A 21,045-nucleotide genomic window follows, 5' to 3' on the forward strand; every position below is an offset into this window, starting at 1 on the left:
CATCAGGACCAACCGCCTTTCCACTCTTCATCCTTTTCAGAGCCTTCCTCACCTCATCCTTTCCAATCTCTGCTATTTCCTGCTCCACAACATCCACATTTTCCTCCCTTCTTTCCCTGTCATTTTCCTCATTCATCAGCTCCTCAAAATACTCCTCCCATCTTTTCTGCACACTCTCCTGGGTTGTTAGCACCTTTCCATCTCTGTCCTTAATCACCCTTACCTGTTGCACATCCTTCCCATCTCTATCTCTCTGTCTGGCTAGCCTGTACAAGTCCTTCTTTCCTTCCTTCGTGTCTAACCTATCGTACAGCTCATCGTAAGCTATCTGTTATCCCTCTTCACTCTACGCTGCACTTCCTTGTACTCCTGTCTACTTTCCTCAGTCCTTTCTACATCCCACTTCCTTCTAGCCAACCTCTTCCTCTGGATGCATTCCTGTACTTCCTCATTCCACCACCAAGTGTCTTTACCTTCTTTCCTCTTTCCAGATGACACACCTAGCACCTTCCTACCTGTTTCCCTGATAACCTCTGCTGTAGTTTCCCAGTCATCTGGAAGCTCATCCTGACCACCAAGAACCTGTCTCAACCTCTGCCTGAATTCCTCACAAGTTTCTTCATTCTTTAGCTTCCACCACTTGGTCTTCTTTTCTGTCTTCCCTCTCTTCTTCTTCCTGACCTCCAGAGTCATCTTACACACCACCATGCGGTGCTGTCTGGCTACACTCTCTCCTACCACCACTTTGCAGTCACTAACCTCTCTCAAATGACCTCGTCTACATAGGATGTAATCCACCTGCGTACTGCGTAAGAGTCCCTGTTCTCAAACCTATGCTCCTGCCTTTTCCCTTCTCTTTCTGACCACGAACCCTTCTGCCTCCCCTCTTTCTTCGACCAACAGTAGTCCAATTTCCACCGGCAGCCTAGGTTAACAGCATCAGTGGCGGTCGTTGTTAACCCGGGCCTCGACCGATCAGGTATGAAAGTCTTATGGATGATTTGCTGTTCCTGCTCCGGTCCCGGTTACCACAGCTTGGGCTCCGGTCACAGTCACAGCTCCTGTTCCTGCTCCCGTTCCGGTCACCACAGCTCCAGTACCAGTCACCGCTGCTCCAGCTTCAGTTTCTGCCAGCGCAGCTGCTCCAGTTCCTGCCCTCGGAGCATCCGCCCACCGCTCCTCCGCCGGCTCTCCAGGCACCCGCTCTTCAGCCGGCTCTCCAGGCTCCCGCTGCTCAGCTGAATCTCCTGGTGCCTCCCTCCGCCTGCCCGGCTCGGTGCTTTTGGGCCCTCCTCCGGGCCTCACTCCTCCTGCCCGGCCTGGTTTGGTTTTGGGCCGTCTGGAATCCGGCCCTTGCCGAGGGGGTTCTGTCATGATTCCAGCCTTGTTGCTGTTTGGGTTTCCCCCCATTCTCTTATTTTGACAACTTCCTGTTTCCTCTTTCCAGTCTGATCACATGCACTCACCTAATTGACTACACCTGGTCTCCCCCACACTAGAAATACAAGCCTGCTCACCTTTCTCCCCTGCCAGTCTGTTCTCAACTCCCAGATACTATCTTGACTTGTTTTGGATTTTTTGGACTCTGCCTGCCCTGGACCCCGTCTCTTGCCTGACCCCCTGGTGCTGTGAGTTCTATTTATTCACCGTCATTTCCCCTGCTCACAGTACCAGACCTGTACTGGTATCTGCCTGATTCCCCTTCTTGGACCTGCACCCCTTCTACCCTGTCTCCTTTGGATGCCCCCTCATTGGATCAGCCTGACCTGACCCTGCTTCCCGTTTACCCCTCTGGTACTGTGAGTTTTCCCTCTGTTCTGTTTTCTCCCTCTTTGTCCTCTTCCCTGCTCTGACTGTTTGGCCCTCTTTGTGTTTTGACATGGATTGTGTTTCAGTTGTGGATTTTGCCTGCCTGACCTTTCTCGGAACTGCCTAACTGTTTATGACCGGGATTACCCTCGACCTCTGAGTTTAGCCTTGTGGATTATTGTTTGGACTGTATGTGTTCATAACGCCCATCCTGTTTTCCCACACTGGGTTTAGACATTGCATTACATTGGATTGGACTGTATTCTCATGGTGCTTGTGTGATACTTTTGTTACACTCCTGAACCTTATCCATTATCATCCATTTTGTCCATGTGCTCTCGGTTGGTCAGCCATCTTGGTCGTGACGTTACTTCCGGTTTCCACCCAGACCACCATACTCATCCAACGTCGTCTCGTCCCTTCTAGTGACTCTTGAATTCATTGACTTACGGTTGCTCTTTGCTATAAATAAATATTGCCTATTTAGTCCTGTCCTGTCTTATCTCTGGTCCTGGAGTTCAATTCAATTCAATTTTATTTGTAGAGCGCTTTTTACAATTGACATTGTCACAAAGCAGCTTTACACAACCAAAGAACAGTACATGAATAGTGAATGTGTAAGAAGACAGAGAGACAGGAAGAGGGAAAAGGGAGAGGGAAAGAGAGAGGGAGAGGGAAAGAGAGAGAAGAGGAGAGATTGCAGTTAGTTGTATTCACAGATAAAGTTTGAGGTGAATGTATATTTAGTGTAGTGCAGCAGGGACTCCGGCAGGACTAATTATGACAGCCTAACTAAAAGGGTGGGTTCAGAAGGAAACAGACATGAGGAGGGCGCACTGGGATGTAGAGCAACCAAACACTTCACCATCAACAAACCTGAGTGATCAGTGAGAGTTGGGAAGACAGCATCTAAACATACCAGTTCACCATAATGCTCTACATCCATGAGTCCTTCCCAAATGTATTTACTCAAATGCTTGACTAAATAGGTAGGTTTTCAGCCTAGACTCAAACACGGAGACTGTGTCTGAGTCCCGAACGCTATTTGGAAGGCTATTCCATAACTTTGGGGCTTTGTAAGAAAAAGCTCTGCCCCCAGCTGTAGTTTTTAGGATACGAGGCACTGACAGGTAGCCAGCATCCTCTGATCGAAGCAGGCGTGGTGGATCATAAGACACTAGCAATTCCCTTAGATACTGTGGCGCAAGACCATTTAATGCTTTAAATGTCAAAGGTAGTATTTTAAAATCAATGCGAAATTTCAAGGGGAGCCAATGAAGTGTAGATAAGATAGGGGTGATGTGATCGTATCTTCTGGTTCTAGTGAGGACTCTCGCTGCTGCATTCTGAACTAACTGAAGCTTGTTTATGCACCTGGTTGAACAGTAAGGCATTACAGTAGTCCAACCTAGAGGTGATGAAAGCATGGACTAATTTTTCTGCATCATTTAGTGACAAAATATTCCTTATCTTGGCAATATTTCTGAGGTGAAAGAAAGCTGTCCTGGTGATATTATCTACATGAGCTTCAAATAAAAGACTGGAATCTAGAATCACACCAAGGTCTTTGACTGTTGCACTAGATGTAATGCAGATGATCCTATAACTAGTACTTCTGTCTTATCAGGATTTAGCAGAAGGAAGTTAATTAGCATCCAGCCTCGTATATCCTTTACACATTGCTCAACTCTATTAAGCTGTTTGATCTCATCTGGTTTTGATGAAACATATAACTGTGTGTCGTCAGCATAACAATGAAAGTTAATACCATGTTTACGGATAATGTTGCCCAGAGGAAGCACAAGCATAGTGACGCTACCCTGATCAGTGGCCAATAGGAGGTCATTTACTACTTTAACAAGTGCCGTCTCTGTGCTGTGATGAGGCCTAAATCCTGACTGATAGTTTGTGTACGTTTTCTATGAAGATACGAGGATAGCTGCCCAGCTACTATATTTTCGAGAATCTTAGAGATAAAGGGGAGGTTTGATATCGGCCTGTAATTGGACAGCTGACAAGGGTCGAGATCAGGTTTCTTGATTAGCGGTTTAATAACTGCTAATTTAAAACACTTGGGACATACCCACAGCTGAGTGAGGAATTTATGATTGATGAGGAGTTCTTCCTCCAGCTTGTGACATAATCAGTGAATATGCTCCTGAAAACCAGTTTGTGGTAAACAACCAAGATGACAGAAAGACATTGATTTATTAAGGGCTGACTTCTCATTACCTGTGTTGATAACAGCATAGGGAAACATCTGCAGTGCGTTCTTTTTAAAAGCCAAGAAAATATTGATCTTGATCAGGACGATGCGGATGTTGTTTACTAGATGATTTGGTAGAGTTGGTAGAATGGTGGAGAAAGACCCAGAGGAAGCAGACAATCCAAACTGGTGAATCTTGTCCATCAGCACTTGATAAGCGGGTATTTGAAAAATTATTCCAGGTCCAATGACTGGAAAGGCCAATGAACCATAGCCCTCCTGTACGCTCTTCCCCTTGTTTCCATCCCATGGCAGGCACTCAATGAAGAGGATCTTAGAGCAACCGACAGATGGAGGTGCATCAACTTGCATAACATCTCCTGCACAGTGGGTCCTGTTCCCTGCCATCAAGTCAAAATGTCTTTGCATCGTGTTCTCTGCTCTTTGCAACAGGCATTTACCGATTTTAGTGGATGTGAGCTTTCTGTTGACCATGGGGGCCACCAACACATTCACCTGTGGAAATGTGAAACAACATTACCTGGTGCTACATTAGTGCTCAGTTTAAATCATCTCTCAGAACTCGTCTCACCTGCTCATCCACCAAACTGCCGACCTTTATGACCAGGTTTGTTTTGTTGACTGAGAGAGTTGTGGATGCCGTGCTGCTGGTATTGTTGCGTTGGCTTCTAGTGGTGGATCTGCTAGGTGTCCTAAAGTGGGACATGCTGATGTACTGTAACATTGTGGACAAATCTGAGGTGGTTGCCATACTCTGCTTTTGTTGCTGTTCCTTGATGAGGACCTGACAGGAGCTTTGTACCAGCTCCTTGTCTCTTTGACCTTTTCCCTCAAAGTACCACTGAGCCCCTGGTCCATCTAGAACCAGTGTATCTGATGTCAGATTGGCTAGCTTTGCATTTAAACTTGCCTGAACTTCCTGGACTAGACAACGAGGACCAGACACAAGCACACAAGGATAGGGGAAATGTGAAGCTTTTAATGTCACCTCCGTTTGCTTTATTCCAGTCAGGTCTGAGAATTTATCAAAACAATCAACCAGCTCTGAATGTGGTAGGTTCAGCACTTCTTGTGTCCCAACATGGTTCATCTGGTAGTCATGTAGTATCTCTTTCAGCTTGTTCACATTTTCACCGTACCCAACAAGTCGTACCTTAGTCAGTGCCGTTCCACTCACTGCTGAGATGAAGCTGAAGTCCACTCTGAACTCTCCACAGTTTGCCTCGTTCTTCGCTTTGTTGAGGATTTCTTTAACTCTGTCTAGATCTGGAGGCACAGCTGCAGCACCCTGGAGCTGCACTGTGTCCACGCTCAGGTCTCTTTTTACTGCTGCTTCAGCTTCATCCAGGGCACCAGACGACAGACTGGACAGAACCAGGTCTGATCCCACCTCCAGGGAAACAGGATTTCTTAGACTCTGCTGGAAACGATCCTGGTACTTGGACATGACACCACTGGTTTTTATGAAGGTGATTAATTCTGTAGGGAGGTTCACTCTTCATCCATTTTGTCTCAAACCCTAAAAGCAACCTTTTAAACTCCTAGTTTACATCAACCTGCACCTCAGTGCAAGGTGATTTCCTTTCATTTAATTTCACTTTCAAGTAATGTAGGCGTGTTTGTTTTTCCACTTGCTTCTGTGCACACACACCACAACCACAATGACACACAAACAGTTCAGCTACTCTGGGGGCATTTCCTTAAATTGGTCTCATGGTATAAAAAGTGTCATGTAATTGTGATTGTAAATAATAAAATATGTGGTAGAGACAAGAGTAATGAATACGTTTAAGTGTAGTGATAATACGAGGATGAATTTTATTAAGTGAACATGTTTTTGTTTTGTTTTTTCTCAGTTTTAGTTTCCCTTTTTCATTTATCTGTTCTCTATCTAAGAGCAGATAGTAGTAGACAGGAAATTTGTGGAAATATGTGAAATGCTGCTGACTGGACTGTAACCTAGAAATTGCAGTTGACCGCAACACAGAAAACTCTAAAGTTTCATAGAACAAAGAAGCACATCACCAAACCACTAGATGGCCACCCAAGACTAAGAACTGCTGGTGAAAGTTGCAGTAAAGCAATTTTACTGTATGTAGTTATTTGCACAATAATACAGTCCTATAGGCAATTGGACTGTATTAACATGTACACCACCTTCAAAAGTATTGGAACAGTGAGGCCATGTTTTGTATCAGATTCAGATGTGAAAGCTGAAATGTTGATCTTCTCGTCATGTTTTGATGTCAAACTCAAATGTTTTCAGTCACAGCAAAAATAAAGAAAGTGGCCTTTGGAGGGCATTATGTATGTTCACATTTTCAGACTTTACATCCCCTGTTTTGACATTCATTTGACCTGTAATCAATGGCCTAAAAGCAGCATATAGACTTTGCAAATGTTGAATGGGATTGTCTCATTTTGCTTTAAATAATAAAGGCATTCTACTCTTCTAACATTTCTTCACTGTATTCTTACCAAGATAAGTGAATCATGTAACAAAGCATTTAACTCAAATTACTATAACTATAAATAACTTTATAGAAATGTGTAATTGGGAAACACATTGATGAACATTTGGATTTTTGTATTTTTGATTGTTTTTGCAGTAACGAAAATCTCACGAAAGAGATTGTACAGGCCGTAAGGCTGTCCGAGAAGCTAATTTATCAACTCAGCTGATGTTTCTGACCTTTAGTGGTAATTTTATCATTTAATGCAGTGTAAATATTTTAAACATTGTTCCTTTAACTTTACTGTAAAACAACAAGCAAACTAATTGTTGCATGTTGCTTGATAATTTATTACAGGATATATTTTAGGTATATATACTATACATTATTTACTTATTATTTTAGTCACATGGTTTTTGCCATGTCCCCCAAATTCATTAATGTTACTACACTACTAAACCAAACGATACTAGATTAGATTAGGTGATTTCTCCTTTACCTCCATCGATCTCTCTCCCTCTTGCTGTCTGGCATGGTCGTGCATTTTTGTTTAGTTTTATTCACATTTACCATGATGTTGATTTGACATTTATTTCCATAGGAATTTAAATTTTTGCTGTTCCATTTACATCATAACCTATTGAAAGCTCAGTTGCTTGTAAACTGGCTTTAAGTAGGTCAAGCAAAAGGTTCCTGACCTGCCATGAGCAACTGCATGTATCCTTACACACACAGACATACTGAAACCTGACGAACATCTCAACTTCTCTTCTACTCCCTTCACATCATTTCACAATTCCCCAGTCATTTAATTAAATATTAAATTTTTTGTGCTGCAGAACATATTGCAAAACCTACTGCTAAACGCCTTACTTTGCACTATATGTGCCAATAAGTTTGACTTAAGCTGTAATGTGACATATCAATAATTTATGAGGTGATGGTGTCAACACGTTGACACCACAAGGTAATTAGTACCTTTTACCCAATACAGACTGAAATAGTTTGCAATGTTTCACAGTTTCTTAATGAAAAATTGTCAACATTTTTTTTTTTTTATGAAAGTGCCATTGTAGAAAACAAAAAACTGTAAATTACAAATCACAATTTGAGAGCAGCCACCAGCTAGAGGGGAGAAAAACGAGAAATGTCAGTTACACTTTAATTTACAGGCTGCAACTTTCAACGCAAGTAACCTTTTTGTAGTGTTGCAGTACCTGTACAGTATGTACTTATACATATTTAAAGGTACTGAAGAATAATCTGCAAAGTCTGAGAAATAAAGGATTAATAACCTGGGAACTTGAAATGTATTCATACTGTATTTTGTAAGTACATTGTTTCTAATCTAATATTTCATGGTACGTGATATGTGCTGAGCCATCATTTTTATTTGAAAGCACCTTTTTATGAAGTATTTTCAGACAGACAGTGAAAGGACACTTGGGATTGTTGTTGGATTTTCTATTCAGACCCCTCAGGAGCACTAGAGGATGTCTCACCTGTGGCACAAGATCACTGTTTGTGATCCAACAAACAGTGATCCCAGTACATGTTCTTGATTTCCAAAGAACAAAGAGAGAAAGTTGTTCACAGTAAGACTTCTGAGAGGTAAAAATCTTCCTGTGCTTTCTTAAAACGGCGTGGTCGAGTACAGTAAATTGTGATGCAGAACAAATATTTTAGACCATCAGTAAAATAGCAGGAGGAAGAGCTTTGTGTAGAAACCAACAGTATATATGTGTATATTTTTTTATGAAGGGTAGAGAACAAATCATCTTTTCTCATTTACTTACAGTAATTACTTCAAATCATAAATGAACCCATTCCACCATTAACTTATTCTCCTGAGGGCGATGATGTGTCCTAACAGGGTGAGCACATTCCTTGACATACAGGAAGTCTTTAAAAGGAAGTGAAAGCTGATAGATCAAATGAATTCTGAGGAAATGCAGAGGAGAAATTTTTTTTTTTTTTTCATCTACCTTTCAAGAAATCGTTCTTGGCCTGTGTTTACCTTAACGTGAGTGTATAAAAAGGAGGTGCAAGAAACATCGACTTCACAGTCTTCCTCACTCAGAGAGCAGAGAAGAATACTTGCAGCAGAGATTCCTCAGATCAGAGCAGGGAAAATTACTGCAAAACAAATAACTTTGCTCCAACTTTAAAATACACAGCTAAGACAAAAATGAAGACTGCACTCCCTCGCATCGTCTTCCTGGCCTGCATGGTTATTTGCTTTTCTGCTCTTTCTGCAAACAGGAGTACGTTTTTGTTTTTTGGTTGTTGTTGTTTTGTTTGGCCATGAAAGGTCAATCTGTTACTGCTTTTATTTACAATGTACCTTCTCTTTTTCAGGTATTCTTCAGTGCCGGTGTGTAAAAAAAGGCGAAATGGTGGATCCATCTCAAATTGTAAACATCAAGGTGAATAAACCAAGTTCATATTGCAGCAGAAAAGAAGTCATGTAAGTACCTGCAGTGACAAATGTATTAAAAAATATAACTAAATGTTTTTGGTTGTTTTTTTATGTGTATGAGTTGCTAAGAGCTTTTCTCTTTCTCTTACAGTGTCCAGCTGAAAAATTACACCTCAGCATGTCTTGATCCCAAAGGACTATTCACCATAAAACTCCTGAAAGTATGGTACGTGGTGCATGTTTAACACAGCATGAATTTATGGTTATGTAGTTAGATGACAAACAACTTGACAAATACAGCAAACAAAGTGTCCAATGGTTGTTTTAATTATGAGCTCTCGCACAGGTACATAAATAGATTTACTAGAATGATGAATCTAACAATAGTGTTAAAAAATGAATAAATATAAATGAATAAAAAGCAGGGACTAGTCACAAATTATCTGCTGTTTTAGATGATTGAAACATTGAAACCAGTGGTTAAATATGATGTGTTGTCTTCACAGGCACAAGAAGACGAAGAACACACACTCAAGGCACAACATCAGCACACAGTAGTGCAGTCATTGCAAACACACTGTATTGTACATCACTGGTGCAATTAGTACTCAATTTGTAAGAAGACAGAGAAACACAAGTCTCCAAAAGGGAATGGTTGGTGTAGTAGAAGATTTTAAAGCTGAAATTGCAACTTTGCCCACTGACAAAAGTAACGGCAAGATGTGGAAGTGTCTGTTGTTTCATACTCTGATAGGAGAAAGTGAGAACTGCAGCACTGAGGAGTAGTTTGGTCTGTGTTGTACAAACTCTGATGACAGTTTTAATAATTTGAAGGATTCACTGATGTTTTAATCTATGTGTGCAGTTTAACCAGGTGATGTGTGGTTTGTGTGTAGATGATGTTTTAACTAAAGCAATTATAGCATGTAAAACTTTTAATAAACCACTTGCAAACTGCAATATGTGCAATATGCAATGTGTAAAGATTATTTTTTTAACTCAAGCAATTATAGTATGTAAAACTATTAATAAACCAAACAATAAATGTGATGTTTTAAAGAAATTGATGCGTTTGAGATTTATTTTAAATCAACAGCTTTCAGTTCAGAGCAGCCAGTGAATGGTTTCGTCCTGAGTGGATGTTTTTGCATTTCCACTGTGTAATATTGAACCACATCCTGAGTATAAATATTAAATCCAGGTTAATTATGCCAGCAGCTTGTGTGATGTTGCAATCTCTGTCCAACTCTGCCCACTCACATACTTACTCAATCTGCTCTGTGGCGTGACTCTGCTTTTATTAACGTTGCTGGGAAAACCACATAATGCTAATGTATGGACTGCTTATCTGTGCATTCTGTGTAATCCAGCTAAAGCTGGCTGCAGCTCACCTGTTACCTGATACTGGAAAAACCCCACTAACGTTAATACTCTAACTAGCTCTGATTTGTCTTTACTCTGACAGAACAATGTGATACTAAGCAGTTTTTGCTCCTCACTGACAGATGAATGCTGTATGTTTCACTATATATTAAAGGAAAGTATCTGTTGAAGTGTTCGTTGTAGAATGTGAAGACAGGTTTGTAGGGAGTATCTTCATGCTCCACAGAATAATGAGCTGAGACCCAACACCAGGGATGATGAGAAACAATCCAAGCCTGTCTAAGAAATATGTGTTTTTGCCAAATGAAGTCAGTCGAGCTCGTACAACCCAGTTGTTCTGGTTTGGCTCCTTTCACAAGTAAAACCTACTCACGTGAGACTTGCATCAGACTCTGTCTTGCTTGTGTTTTGATCATTTTTCTGACAGACACCAAGATTACATTGAGACCAACCTACCACCTGGGTTGCAAACTGTACTTTTTGTTGTCCACCCTGTAAAGACAACATTGAACCTTTTAATAGCTCTGTTTCGACTGGTGTGCTGCATTTGGGTACAAAGAAATTAAGCTGTTATACAAATATGATAAACTTTTTTATCATATTTGTATACCTTTTTTTTGTTTACAGCATTTGGGGATTTCAGTATTGTCATTAGCAAAACCACTTAACAAGAAGTGGATGCAGTGACATAGGAGCAAGAGCTAGATATGATCCAAAACTGGAAAAGTACAAGTAGAAGTTTTTAAAGTCCTCAATATTTTCTGTGTTCAGTAAGTTAACAGGACAACAAAAAGTCACATATGATTTACATTTATATTGAATTACTATGTCAAATCATATATTTTAGTGCTTGGTGGTACTCCAGTTGTAACCTTTTATTGTTCATCCCTTTATCATATCCGCTCAACAACACTATTATGACGGTGAAATGTGAAAATTAATATGATATTATGGTAACTTAGATTTATGCTCCCATTATTAGTCCCCTCAGGATTGTTTTGTTTTTAAAAATGAGTCACACTGCGGTACATTTTATACAGTTTCAGTTCTTGCAGCCTTGTGGTCTTGATTCCTGGCAGATAAAACCCACTTTGGTCTCACATTTATGACCCAAACCTCTGACAAACCCAAACACATGCCTTCAATCATAAGAGAGAAATATTTCTCAAGTCTCAAGACAACACTGTTGTCAAAAAGATGATTTTTATGTTTCAGTGTGGTTTTGATCTGTCTGCTTATTTGTTTATCCTTTGTCAAGAGCTATTATCAAGTAAATGTTAGGCATTTATTAAATAATGGAATTTCTACCACAAGTTAATGTTTTCAGCCGTGTGTCTCAAATGTGTGACAGCATGATGAACACGGTCCTCGATAGATAAAGTCGGATTCCAGAGTGTTTCATTTCAAATTCAATGTGGTGGTGCGCAGAGGCCAAGTATTAACATTTATTATTAGTGACTGTAGTTGTTCCAAGGAAAGGCTGAGGAATCAGCTCAATTAAAAGTGTGGAAATGTGGGTTTGATATTTTATTATTATTATCATCGTCTAATTTTCTGTGTTAATCTGAATGTGAGTGAACACAAAGGAGGCTCATGTATCAGACAGACGGGCCCAAGTAAAGAAAATACTGCAGGGGAGGATTCTTCACATGTAAAACTATCACAAAACAACCGCATACAGATAGATAGGTGTGCTAATTTCTGGAACTTTGTATACGCTTCAGACCTTTGTTACTGTCAGCATGCATGAAAGAAAGAGGAATTAGCTACTCGAGTAGAGGCAGCTGAGGAGAAGAGAAACGTGTCCAATAAGCAGTTTTTAAGTTACAAATTTTTTTTGTCCAAGTAGTGGAGCTTTTTCTATGGTCAAAAAGGTTTGTAAGTGCATTATTAGTGTTAAATTACGTGAATCAAAGTAAGTGTAAAGTGTTTGCTGTCAACCAATTATATTTTTACCTTTTGAACAGGGCCTCCAGGAAATAGTAGCTTCATGTCAGACCATAAGCGTTTGTAACTACCATTATAGATTATACAACACACACATGCCTTCAATCATAAGAAAGAAATATTTCTCAAGTCTCAAGACAACACTGTCGTCAAAAAGATGATTTCAGTTTCAGCGTGGGTTCGTTCCATCTGCCTATTTGTTAATATTTTACCTTTGTCTCAAAAGCTGAAGCACTTCATGAATATTGTTGCATAGAACAATAAACGACATTCAACTAATATGTTCAGTGCTAATTAATCGGTTTAACCGTGTAATGATTAACTGTAACAGCAGATTTCAGTGTGTGTTGTGATGTGCATTTTAGTTTTTATGTAAATCCAAAATTTCCACAAGAGATGTCAGTTTATTTTCAGATTTATATCAAACAATGATCCTATCAAAAATATGACATAATATGAAATATATGTTTTTAATGAACCATGTGCCTTCATTTTATATCATTTTATTTGGTTAAAGGAGTTTAATTTATCACATGTTGCGATTGTAAATTAAAACTGAAATGAAATGAAAGGCCAGATGTCAAACAGTAAATAATGAAAAGCTGAACTAAAATCCTTTTTATGAGCAGCTTGAAAGACTGGGAAAGAACACCAGGCGTAAAGTCGGTGAAGATCCGAAGTCGTCCAGGCGAAGTTATCTGGAAGTTGAGTCATGGTCACTCAACTTCCTTTAGTTAGTTGAAACGTTTCACTACTCATCCAAGTAGCTTCTTCAGTCTAAAGATAGTTGGTTAGAGGCCACAAATTTATGCTCCAGGACTGGTTTCACTCCACCCCTTGGCCTGAATAGGCTCGTTAAACAAAGGACGGGGAGGATGTGAAGGATGTAATGGTCATACACCCCCTCTTAACACTTATATGGGTCGTTAAGTGTGTCCAACCTGGTGCAGGTGTGAACTGGTTCTGGCCTTTTTGGGGATAGATGAAAGGGTAACATGATAAATAGAAGACAGGTTGTGTCTAAGTCCTCCACCTCTGTTGAGAGAGTGGGTGTTGATTTGCACATGTAAGGCTTCCCTCACCCCTCTCTCAAACCACTTGTCCTCTTTATCCAATATTTGAACGTCACAGTCCTTAAATGAGTGTCCTTTATCCTTAAGATGAAGGTACACAGCTGATTCAGGACCTGAGGTGTTACTCCTCCTGTGCTGTGCCATCCTCCTGTGTAGCAGCTGTTTGGTTTCTCCAATGTACAGTTCAGAACATTCTTCACTGCATTGGACCGCATACACTATATTGCTCATCTTGTGTTTTGCAGTCTGGTCTTTGGAATGTACAAGTTTCTGTCTAAGTGTGTTTAAAGTAGACAGGTATGTTGTGTTTTCTGAAAATCCATTTTTCCTGTGAAATTGTGAGCGATCTGATTCTAGGAAATTAAAGTAGTTAAAGACGTTTCCTGCTGTTACTGTTACGAACAGACTAACGGGACGAACGAGTAAGAACAATAATAGATATTTATTAACAAAAAGGGCAGGGGACACAAGGAACTAACAAACACCAACAAAGTATCAACTAAAAGAGACCCGAACACACGGTGGACAAATACCAACAAAGTATAATCTGACATAAAGTAGCAACTAAAAACCTACACACTAACGCGGACAAAAACCAACTGATAAACTAAACGTACAAAGGAACAAACAAAAATCACTGCACAAGGCAGGAGAACATAAACAGATGGACAAACCAACAGTACAAAGTATCAACTCAAACACACTGCAAAAGGCAGACCAAACAACAAACGAACAAACGAACCGACCAGTGAGGTGGATGATACGGGGCATGAAAGACACGACAATGAACATCGAAAATGAACATGAGCAAACAAACGAACTAACCAGCGATGAGTGAGTGTCAATGAGCATGAATGAAGCAGATGTGAGTGATGTGTGAAAGTCAATGTGACAAACCAGCACGGAACTGAGGACTGAGGGGTGCTTTTAAAATGGAGGGAGTAACAGATGAACTGAATGAGTCAATTAGTCCAGAAGTGAGTGGAGGGCGGAAAGTGGAGGAAGTCCATATGTGGTGTGAGACAGGAGGGTGAGACCAGAACAAAACAAAACCAAAGCCGCAGACAGGGGCAGAGGGAGGAACTGTAACAGTTACTGATGCTGGTCCTTCCTGATGTTGACATACTTGACTGAGGAAATAGTTTTTTAAACATCTGTACGTATATATGGGGCTGCCACATTATAATCTTTAATCCTGAAGCAGCATTTTGACTTCAACGTGACATTTATAATTTTGAATTAGGAAATCAGAGGGTGAACCCCTGTTGTTTCGTAACAGCACAGGAAACTGTATGTATATAAACATGTGACAAATTTAAAGCAGGTTGAAGACACTGAACTTTAATAACTTTCTATCTTCACTGAAATATTATGAAATATGTGTTTTTGCATGTTGTCACCCAGTTATTACCAATAAATTAAAATACCGCACATCACTGTCTAAGTTATGTTGTTTGTTTTTTATTTTTCTCTATGGAATGAAACTCAAACTGCAGAGACTTCAAACTTGCTTCTTGTTGGTTTTGTTATTGTCAAGGTTCAATAATTGTTGCATGCTAACATAAGTGCATGTTAATGACAAGTTTTTAAAGCCATCTGTGTAAACTGTATACATAGGTATAGTTATAATTATGTATTTTTACTGTACACAGTGACCAATTACTTCTGGATCTTAACTAGAGTCACTGAGTATTGAGTCTCAATTCATTAGAAATTACACTGAGCATGTTTCTACAGTCTAAATTTATTTATGTATCCTGTAATTCAGAGAAAAGCTGAAAAAACAAGTAGAAAGTGCTAATGTGATCTCCATCTAAGTCAAGAGTATTAATATATTTAATGAACCTAAAATAATAACACAATTAGTTTTGGGTTTTTTTGTTTGTTTTGAGAACACTTTATAGTGCTGGTGGAAAAAATATGTAAACCCTTCATGACCTCAAATGTAGCTTATTGTTAATGTTAGTGTTATTAATTCCACTTAGATGAAAAATCAGATCACAGAACAGAGCGAACAACACTTTAGACAAAACAGAAGACATCTGCATCTTGTTAAAGGGTCAGGGTCAGTGTTTCAGTTCCTGGTTTCTCCTGGTCACATGTTGATGTGTGCTTGAGCAACACCCTGAACTCCAAGTTGCTCATTGTGTGTTTGAGTCGCTGTGCAAGTGGATGAATCTGCCACTTGCCTCTATGTAATGTAGAAGCTCCTCCTCCCAGTTCAAAAGGGTCAGTTAATTATCTTAAAGTTGAACTTAAAATGCACTATTTTCTTCCTCAATGCATGATTCAGTCAAACTGAAGAATTCTCAGTGTGTAAAGCCTGAATCCAGAAACCACAGTTGTATGTGTGTGACCTGTACGTCCTCAGGCAGCTTTGCACAGAACAATGAAGTTTTTCAGTGAAAACACTTTTTTTTGTCATATAAACAAAAGAGATATTTAACAAATCACAGATTTTTTATTGTATTTTAGACAAAGTCCTAAGTTTGTTGGAAATGCAGTTTGCATGAAAGTGGATTGTATATAATAAAAAATGAAAGATTAGGTGTTGCTTTTTTCCATCAATTTAGATGTTTGTATTTGTGAAAAGAAAGTTCACACATTTGCACTTCTAAACTTTCTCCCATCTCTATTTCTCTGTCTGGCTAGCCTGTACAAGTCCTTCTTTGCTTCATTCGTGTCTAACCTGTCGTACAGCTCATCGTAAGTTATCTGTTATCCCTCTTCACTATGCTGCACTTCCTTGTACTCCTGTTCACATATTTGCACTTCTAACCCTTTTTAATGTAAACGTCGATCTCCTTTGGTGCTCCCATTTCAAATGTTTCAAAAGCTTTATGAACATAGAAACTTATGTTACTCAATACCAGTGGCTGGATCTTGCAGCCACAGAAGAGACATAGTCTTTGCTGTATAGTATAATGCAGAACACCTGTTACATGGGTAAGATATACTATACAACGTAGTTTACACCAGTCAGCCACAACATTGAAACCACCAGGTAGTTTTTACAATGTTGTTTCTGTCTGGTGCAGACTTTCCTGTTTGGTTACAGCTTTTGACCTTTATTGCCTATCATGCTCCCCTGTCTCCTACCACTTCTGTTTACTGTCAAATATTTTTTCAAATGCCATAATGATCTTAGTGTGGAAATCAATATAATTCGATGCTTGCACTCACGTGTTTGGTATTTTTCTTTCTCACCTCAAATATGTTCTGGTGGTTTAATGTAACGTTCTGTGTCAGAACTTGTGTGTGCCGAGTGTAATTGCACCTCTGGTCCCCTAAGGCTGTTACATGCTCCCACTTGCTCAGGTTAACACAAACAAATCATGATAAAGAATATATCTACTGCACCATTTATGCCAAAAAAGAAAAAAAACATCCACTCTAGGTCAAATCTAAAATCCCAGCAAGGTTAAATAATGTCTGCCTCTAACATACCTATGGTCTTCTTTGTTTTTTAGAGCTGAGCTGATGAACAAGGAGAAGGTCTGTCTGAACCCAAAGTCCACCTGGGTGAAGAAGCTGATCCAGTTTGTTCTTGAGAAGCAGCTGCACCACCAGGGAAATGCACCCAAGAAATCCCAAGTTCCCAATTAAAACACATCACAGTTTAAACTGTGACTCTTCCCCTGCAGTCATGAGCCATGCAGTATTACTTTATTGAAGAAATGTCGGTGTTGGTCTTTGTGTGACTTTAACTTATTCTTGGTTTTATTTCTACTTCTTCGTGTTTTCATTTCAGAATTTATTCTGACTGGATGTTTTTTATACACATTTTTTTAAACACAAGTTTCACTTTCTGGCTTTGTGTTGCTAAGGATGTATTAAACAAAGGGCAGATAAATGTGCCACTACATTTAAGCTGAGGCGACCACCTGTAATGAAAAAGTGATGACAATTCATGTGCATAAGGTGTTTAAATGTGTTTGTGAAGTGTGATCTGGAATGAAAATCATGTTAAGGTGTTTGATTGTATGACCCTTCGAAAGCAGATACTGTAGCATGAAGTTTGTAATACTCTAAAATGTACCTTTTATTAATGCTTAAATGTTGACTTAAGTTTGTTTTGTAATTTTAGTAATTGTTCTAATAACTGTGTGCACGACATACTGTAGTCCGTTTATGCAGTGATGGAAGTAGCTAGCAAGTGTGGCACGAAGTACGTTCAGTGTAATAACTAGTGAGAATGCGCTGTGTTGCGTGTATAATGTGTAAAATAAATGTAAGTGTAAAACGTTATGGATAGGCCATGAAGAATGTCTACATGTATAGTAAAGTATAAGAAGTGGAGTTTGTTGCATATTTGGATTTAATGTAAGTTATTACAAACGTAAATCAGAGTGTGCAGAGATGCTAGCACCCAGGTAGTAGACGGTGTCAACATGCATGGTTATGTCTACACGTGGTTTGGAAAGGTGAAATTCAAAATGTTGTGTGTGTTTATTAAAACATATTTATGTTACTGTTATTATCTGTATTCTGACAGTGGTCAAGAAAAACGTTGTTTAAAAGTAATTTAGCAGCTAAATCTGCCAAGATAAAGGGAAATTCAACAGGATAGTGTAGATGTGAATTCACATGATATTCTGTGTATTTCTTTTTTGGTTGCTACTGTACAAAAACATAATGAGAGTTATTGGACTGATCATATGCACGTTCTGTGTATAAGGGACAGAATTTGAGGAACTGAGACAGATGTGTTCTGAAGTAGAACGTAATGTCAACATATTGTGGAAGATGCTTGCTTCTATGTTCGTTACGTTTTGTAAAATGATTCTGCATAAAGACGCCATAGAGTGAAGCCCGTGTGCATCATATGTCTTGATTTTCTCCCTTTTCAGGGTGTAACATTGAAATACAAAATGTTTTTGTGTACATTGTTGTATTGTATTTTTTTGTAACTGATAGGCATGTGGGGGGCTGTAGGGGCTGTCCACAGCATTCTATACTCTCAAAGTTAATAGTTAGTTACACTAGTATTGGTGTCAAAAAATGTACACTAAGTAGTGTTGATAATATTCAACACTTGTTTTGACGTTAGAAAATCAACACTACTTAGTGTTAAATTCAAACACTAACACTGTTGTTAAATTTTGTCCACACTCGCTCAGTGTTAGTCAGTGTTAATTTTGAACTCCATACAGTGTTGAAAGAACACTGAGCGAGTGTGAAACATTTAACACTTTTGAAAGGGTTCATTTAACACTTAAAAGAGTGGACACGTATACTTTTGTAGTGTTAGATTTAACACTGTCATAGTTAATTTAACACTAGCGATTTTGCTGTGTACTGTTTCCAAAACTGAAAGAAATAAGGAAAATAAATTGTGTCAAAGAGAATCAAACAGGGTAAAACAGTCAATATGGAAATGTGAATGCACTGTACTGCATAAAGAAATGTGTTTCTATTATCCTAAGTTCTCTGATATACAAAAACTGAACCTTATCATCTTCATGGCAGGAGTACCGCAGGATTATTCTATTACACTGCTTTAGTTTTAGATATTGGTACCTGATAAACTTCCAACAATCACATGAATCCTGTTTGATTTTTTGCAGAAGTGATATACAGTTACCCAACAGCAATGTGAAAAACTGGTGGAGAGTATGCCTTTTCATTTCTTAATATAGACATATATACACATATATATAGAAACTCCACTGCTGCACTTCCACACCTCCACAGGTACGTCATCAGGACCAACAGCCTTTCCACTCTTCATCCTTTTCAGAGCCTTCCTAACCTCATCCTTTCCAATCTCTGCTATTTCCTGCTCCACAACATCCACATCTTCCTCCCTTCTTTCCCTGTCATTTTCCTCGTTCATCAGCTCCTCAAAATACTCCTTCCATTTTTTCTGCACAGTCTCCTGGGTTGTTAGCACCTTTCCATCTCTGTCCTTAATCACCCGTATCTTCCTTCCCATCTCTATCTCTCTGTCTGGCTAGCCTGTACAAGTCCTTCTTTCCTTCCTTTGTGTCTAACCTGTCATACAGCTCATCGTAAGCTTTCTGTTTGGCCTTTGCCACCTCCCTCTTCACTCTACACTGAGCTTCCTTGAACTCCTGTCTACTTTCCTCAGTCCTTTCTACATCCCACTTCCTTCTAGCCAACCTCTTCCTCTGGATGCATTCCTGTACTTCCTCATTCCACCACCAAGTGTCTTTACCTTCTTTCCTCTTTCCAGATGACACACCTAGCACCTTCCTACCTGTTTCCCTGATAATCTCTTCTGTGGTTTCCCAGTCATCTGGAAGCTCATCCTGACCACCAAGAACCTGTCTCAACTTCTGTCTGAATTCCTCACAAGTTTCTTCATTCTTTAGCTTCCAACACTCTTCTTTTCTGACTTCCCTCTCTTCTTCTTCCTGACCTCCAGAGTCATCTTGCACACCACCATGCAGTGTTGTCTGGCTACACTCTCTCCTACCACCACTTTGCAGTCACTAACCTCTCTCAAATGACATCGTCTACATAGGATGACAGTTTGTCTGTTGACCTGAGAAAGTTTTGTTTCTACACTGGGAGTAGTTCTGTGTTTTATTGTGCTAAAGGTGCTTGGAAATTTTATTTGGTAAATAACTAATAGTAGCAGTATTCAGGGAATAAGTAGCAGTCGTTTTAAAAATGTGGTCAGATATCTCCATCTGCTGATCAAATGATGCATTACGTTAGATACCATCAGGCAAATTGAATCCTACTAAGATGCAGCAATCCTGCCTTAGGATAATTCATTCATAAATACAGATAATTTAATTGTTCAAACCTTCTTCAGGATCTGGTAAGAGGTAGATCTGAGCTTCTGCTCTCTCCTACGACCTCTTTGCAGACTCTCAAATGACCTCGTCTACATAGGATGTAGTCCACCTGCGTACTCCTACCTCCACTTCTGTATGTCACTCTGTGTTCCTCTCTCTTCTGGAAGTAAGTGTTGACTACAGCCATTTCCATCCTCTTAGCAAAGTCCACCACCATCTGTCCTTCCAGATTCCTTTCCTTTACACCAAACCTGCCCATCACCTCCTCATCACCTCTGTTGCCCTCACCAACATGCCCATTGAAGTCTGCTCCAACAATAACTCTCTCTCCTCTGGGGATACTCTCTATGACCTCATCAAACTCACTCCAGAATCTCTCCTTCTCTTCTAACTCACAGCCAACTTGTGGCGCATACGCACTGACTACATTCACCATCACCCCTTCAATTTCGAGCTTTAGGCTCATCACCCTGTCTGAGACTCTTTTCACCTCTAGACCAGTTTTTATCCTCTTCCAATACTGCGTGCCTTGCTGCCCTTCCACCTTGTCTCCTGCACACACAGTACATCTGCCTTCCTTCTCTCCATCATGTCTGCCAGATCTCTGTCTTTCCCTGTCATTGTGCCAACGTTAAGAGTCCCTATTCTCAAACCTATGCTACTGCCTTTTCCCTGCTCTCTCTGACCACGAACCCTTCTGCCTCCCATCTTTCTTCGGCCAACAGTAGTCAAATTTCCACCGACACCCTGTAGGTTAACAGCATCGGTGGCGGTCGTTGTTAACCCGGGCCTTGACCGATTCGGTATGAAAGTTTTATGGATGATTTGCATGGTTATTTTGGCAATTTTTACGCTGGATGCCCTTCCTGACACAACCCTCTCTATTTATCCGGGCAGTAACGGGTATAACATAGAATACCTGAGAAATACTTCTGCTGAATTGCACATCTACTTGCATATTTATATT

At 39.8% G+C, this 21,045-nt stretch overlaps 2 protein-coding genes across 2 annotated transcripts; one reads left to right on the top strand and one right to left on the bottom strand.

Annotated features, from left to right (window-relative positions):
- Window positions 1-1,657: 1,657 nt before the first annotated feature.
- On the bottom strand, window positions 1,658-5,530 carry LOC113157274. Its single transcript, XM_026352641.1, has 3 exons — window positions 4,608-5,530; window positions 4,042-4,531; window positions 1,658-2,387 (listed from the first exon to the last, which is right to left on the bottom strand). Exons 1-3 carry the CDS (start codon window positions 5,481-5,483, stop codon window positions 2,377-2,379), a joined length of 1,377 nt encoding a protein of 458 aa, XP_026208426.1. The 5' UTR covers window positions 5,484-5,530; the 3' UTR covers window positions 1,658-2,376.
- Window positions 5,531-8,557: 3,027 nt separating this feature from the next.
- Window positions 8,558-9,953, top strand: LOC113157280 (growth-regulated alpha protein-like). The gene is made up of 4 exons (XM_026352651.1): window positions 8,558-8,753; window positions 8,848-8,956; window positions 9,060-9,134; window positions 9,415-9,953. Exons 1-4 carry the CDS (start codon window positions 8,678-8,680, stop codon window positions 9,464-9,466), a joined length of 312 nt encoding a protein of 103 aa, XP_026208436.1. The 5' UTR covers window positions 8,558-8,677; the 3' UTR covers window positions 9,467-9,953.
- The last annotated feature ends 11,092 nt before the right edge of the window (window positions 9,954-21,045 follow it).

This window comes from Anabas testudineus, chromosome 18 (genome assembly GCF_900324465.2).
Source record: "Anabas testudineus chromosome 18, fAnaTes1.2, whole genome shotgun sequence".
NCBI classification, from domain to species: Eukaryota; Metazoa; Chordata; class Actinopteri; order Anabantiformes; family Anabantidae; genus Anabas; species Anabas testudineus.

Coding starts and splice junctions, on each gene's coding strand:
- LOC113157274 (XM_026352641.1), bottom strand. CDS start 5,483: ATGTCCAAGTACCAGGATCGTTTCCAGCAGAGTCTAAGAAATCCTGTT. Junction 4,532..4,607: donor GCAGTTTGGTGGATGAGCAG/GTGAGACGAGTT, acceptor ACATTTCCACAG/GTGAATGTGTTGGTGGCCCC.
- LOC113157280 (XM_026352651.1), top strand. CDS start 8,678: ATGAAGACTGCACTCCCTCGCATCGTCTTCCTGGCCTGCATGGTTATT. Junction 8,957..9,059: donor TGCAGCAGAAAAGAAGTCAT/GTAAGTACCTGC, acceptor TTTCTCTTACAG/TGTCCAGCTGAAAAATTACA. Junction 9,135..9,414: donor ATAAAACTCCTGAAAGTATG/GTACGTGGTGCA, acceptor TTGTCTTCACAG/GCACAAGAAGACGAAGAACA.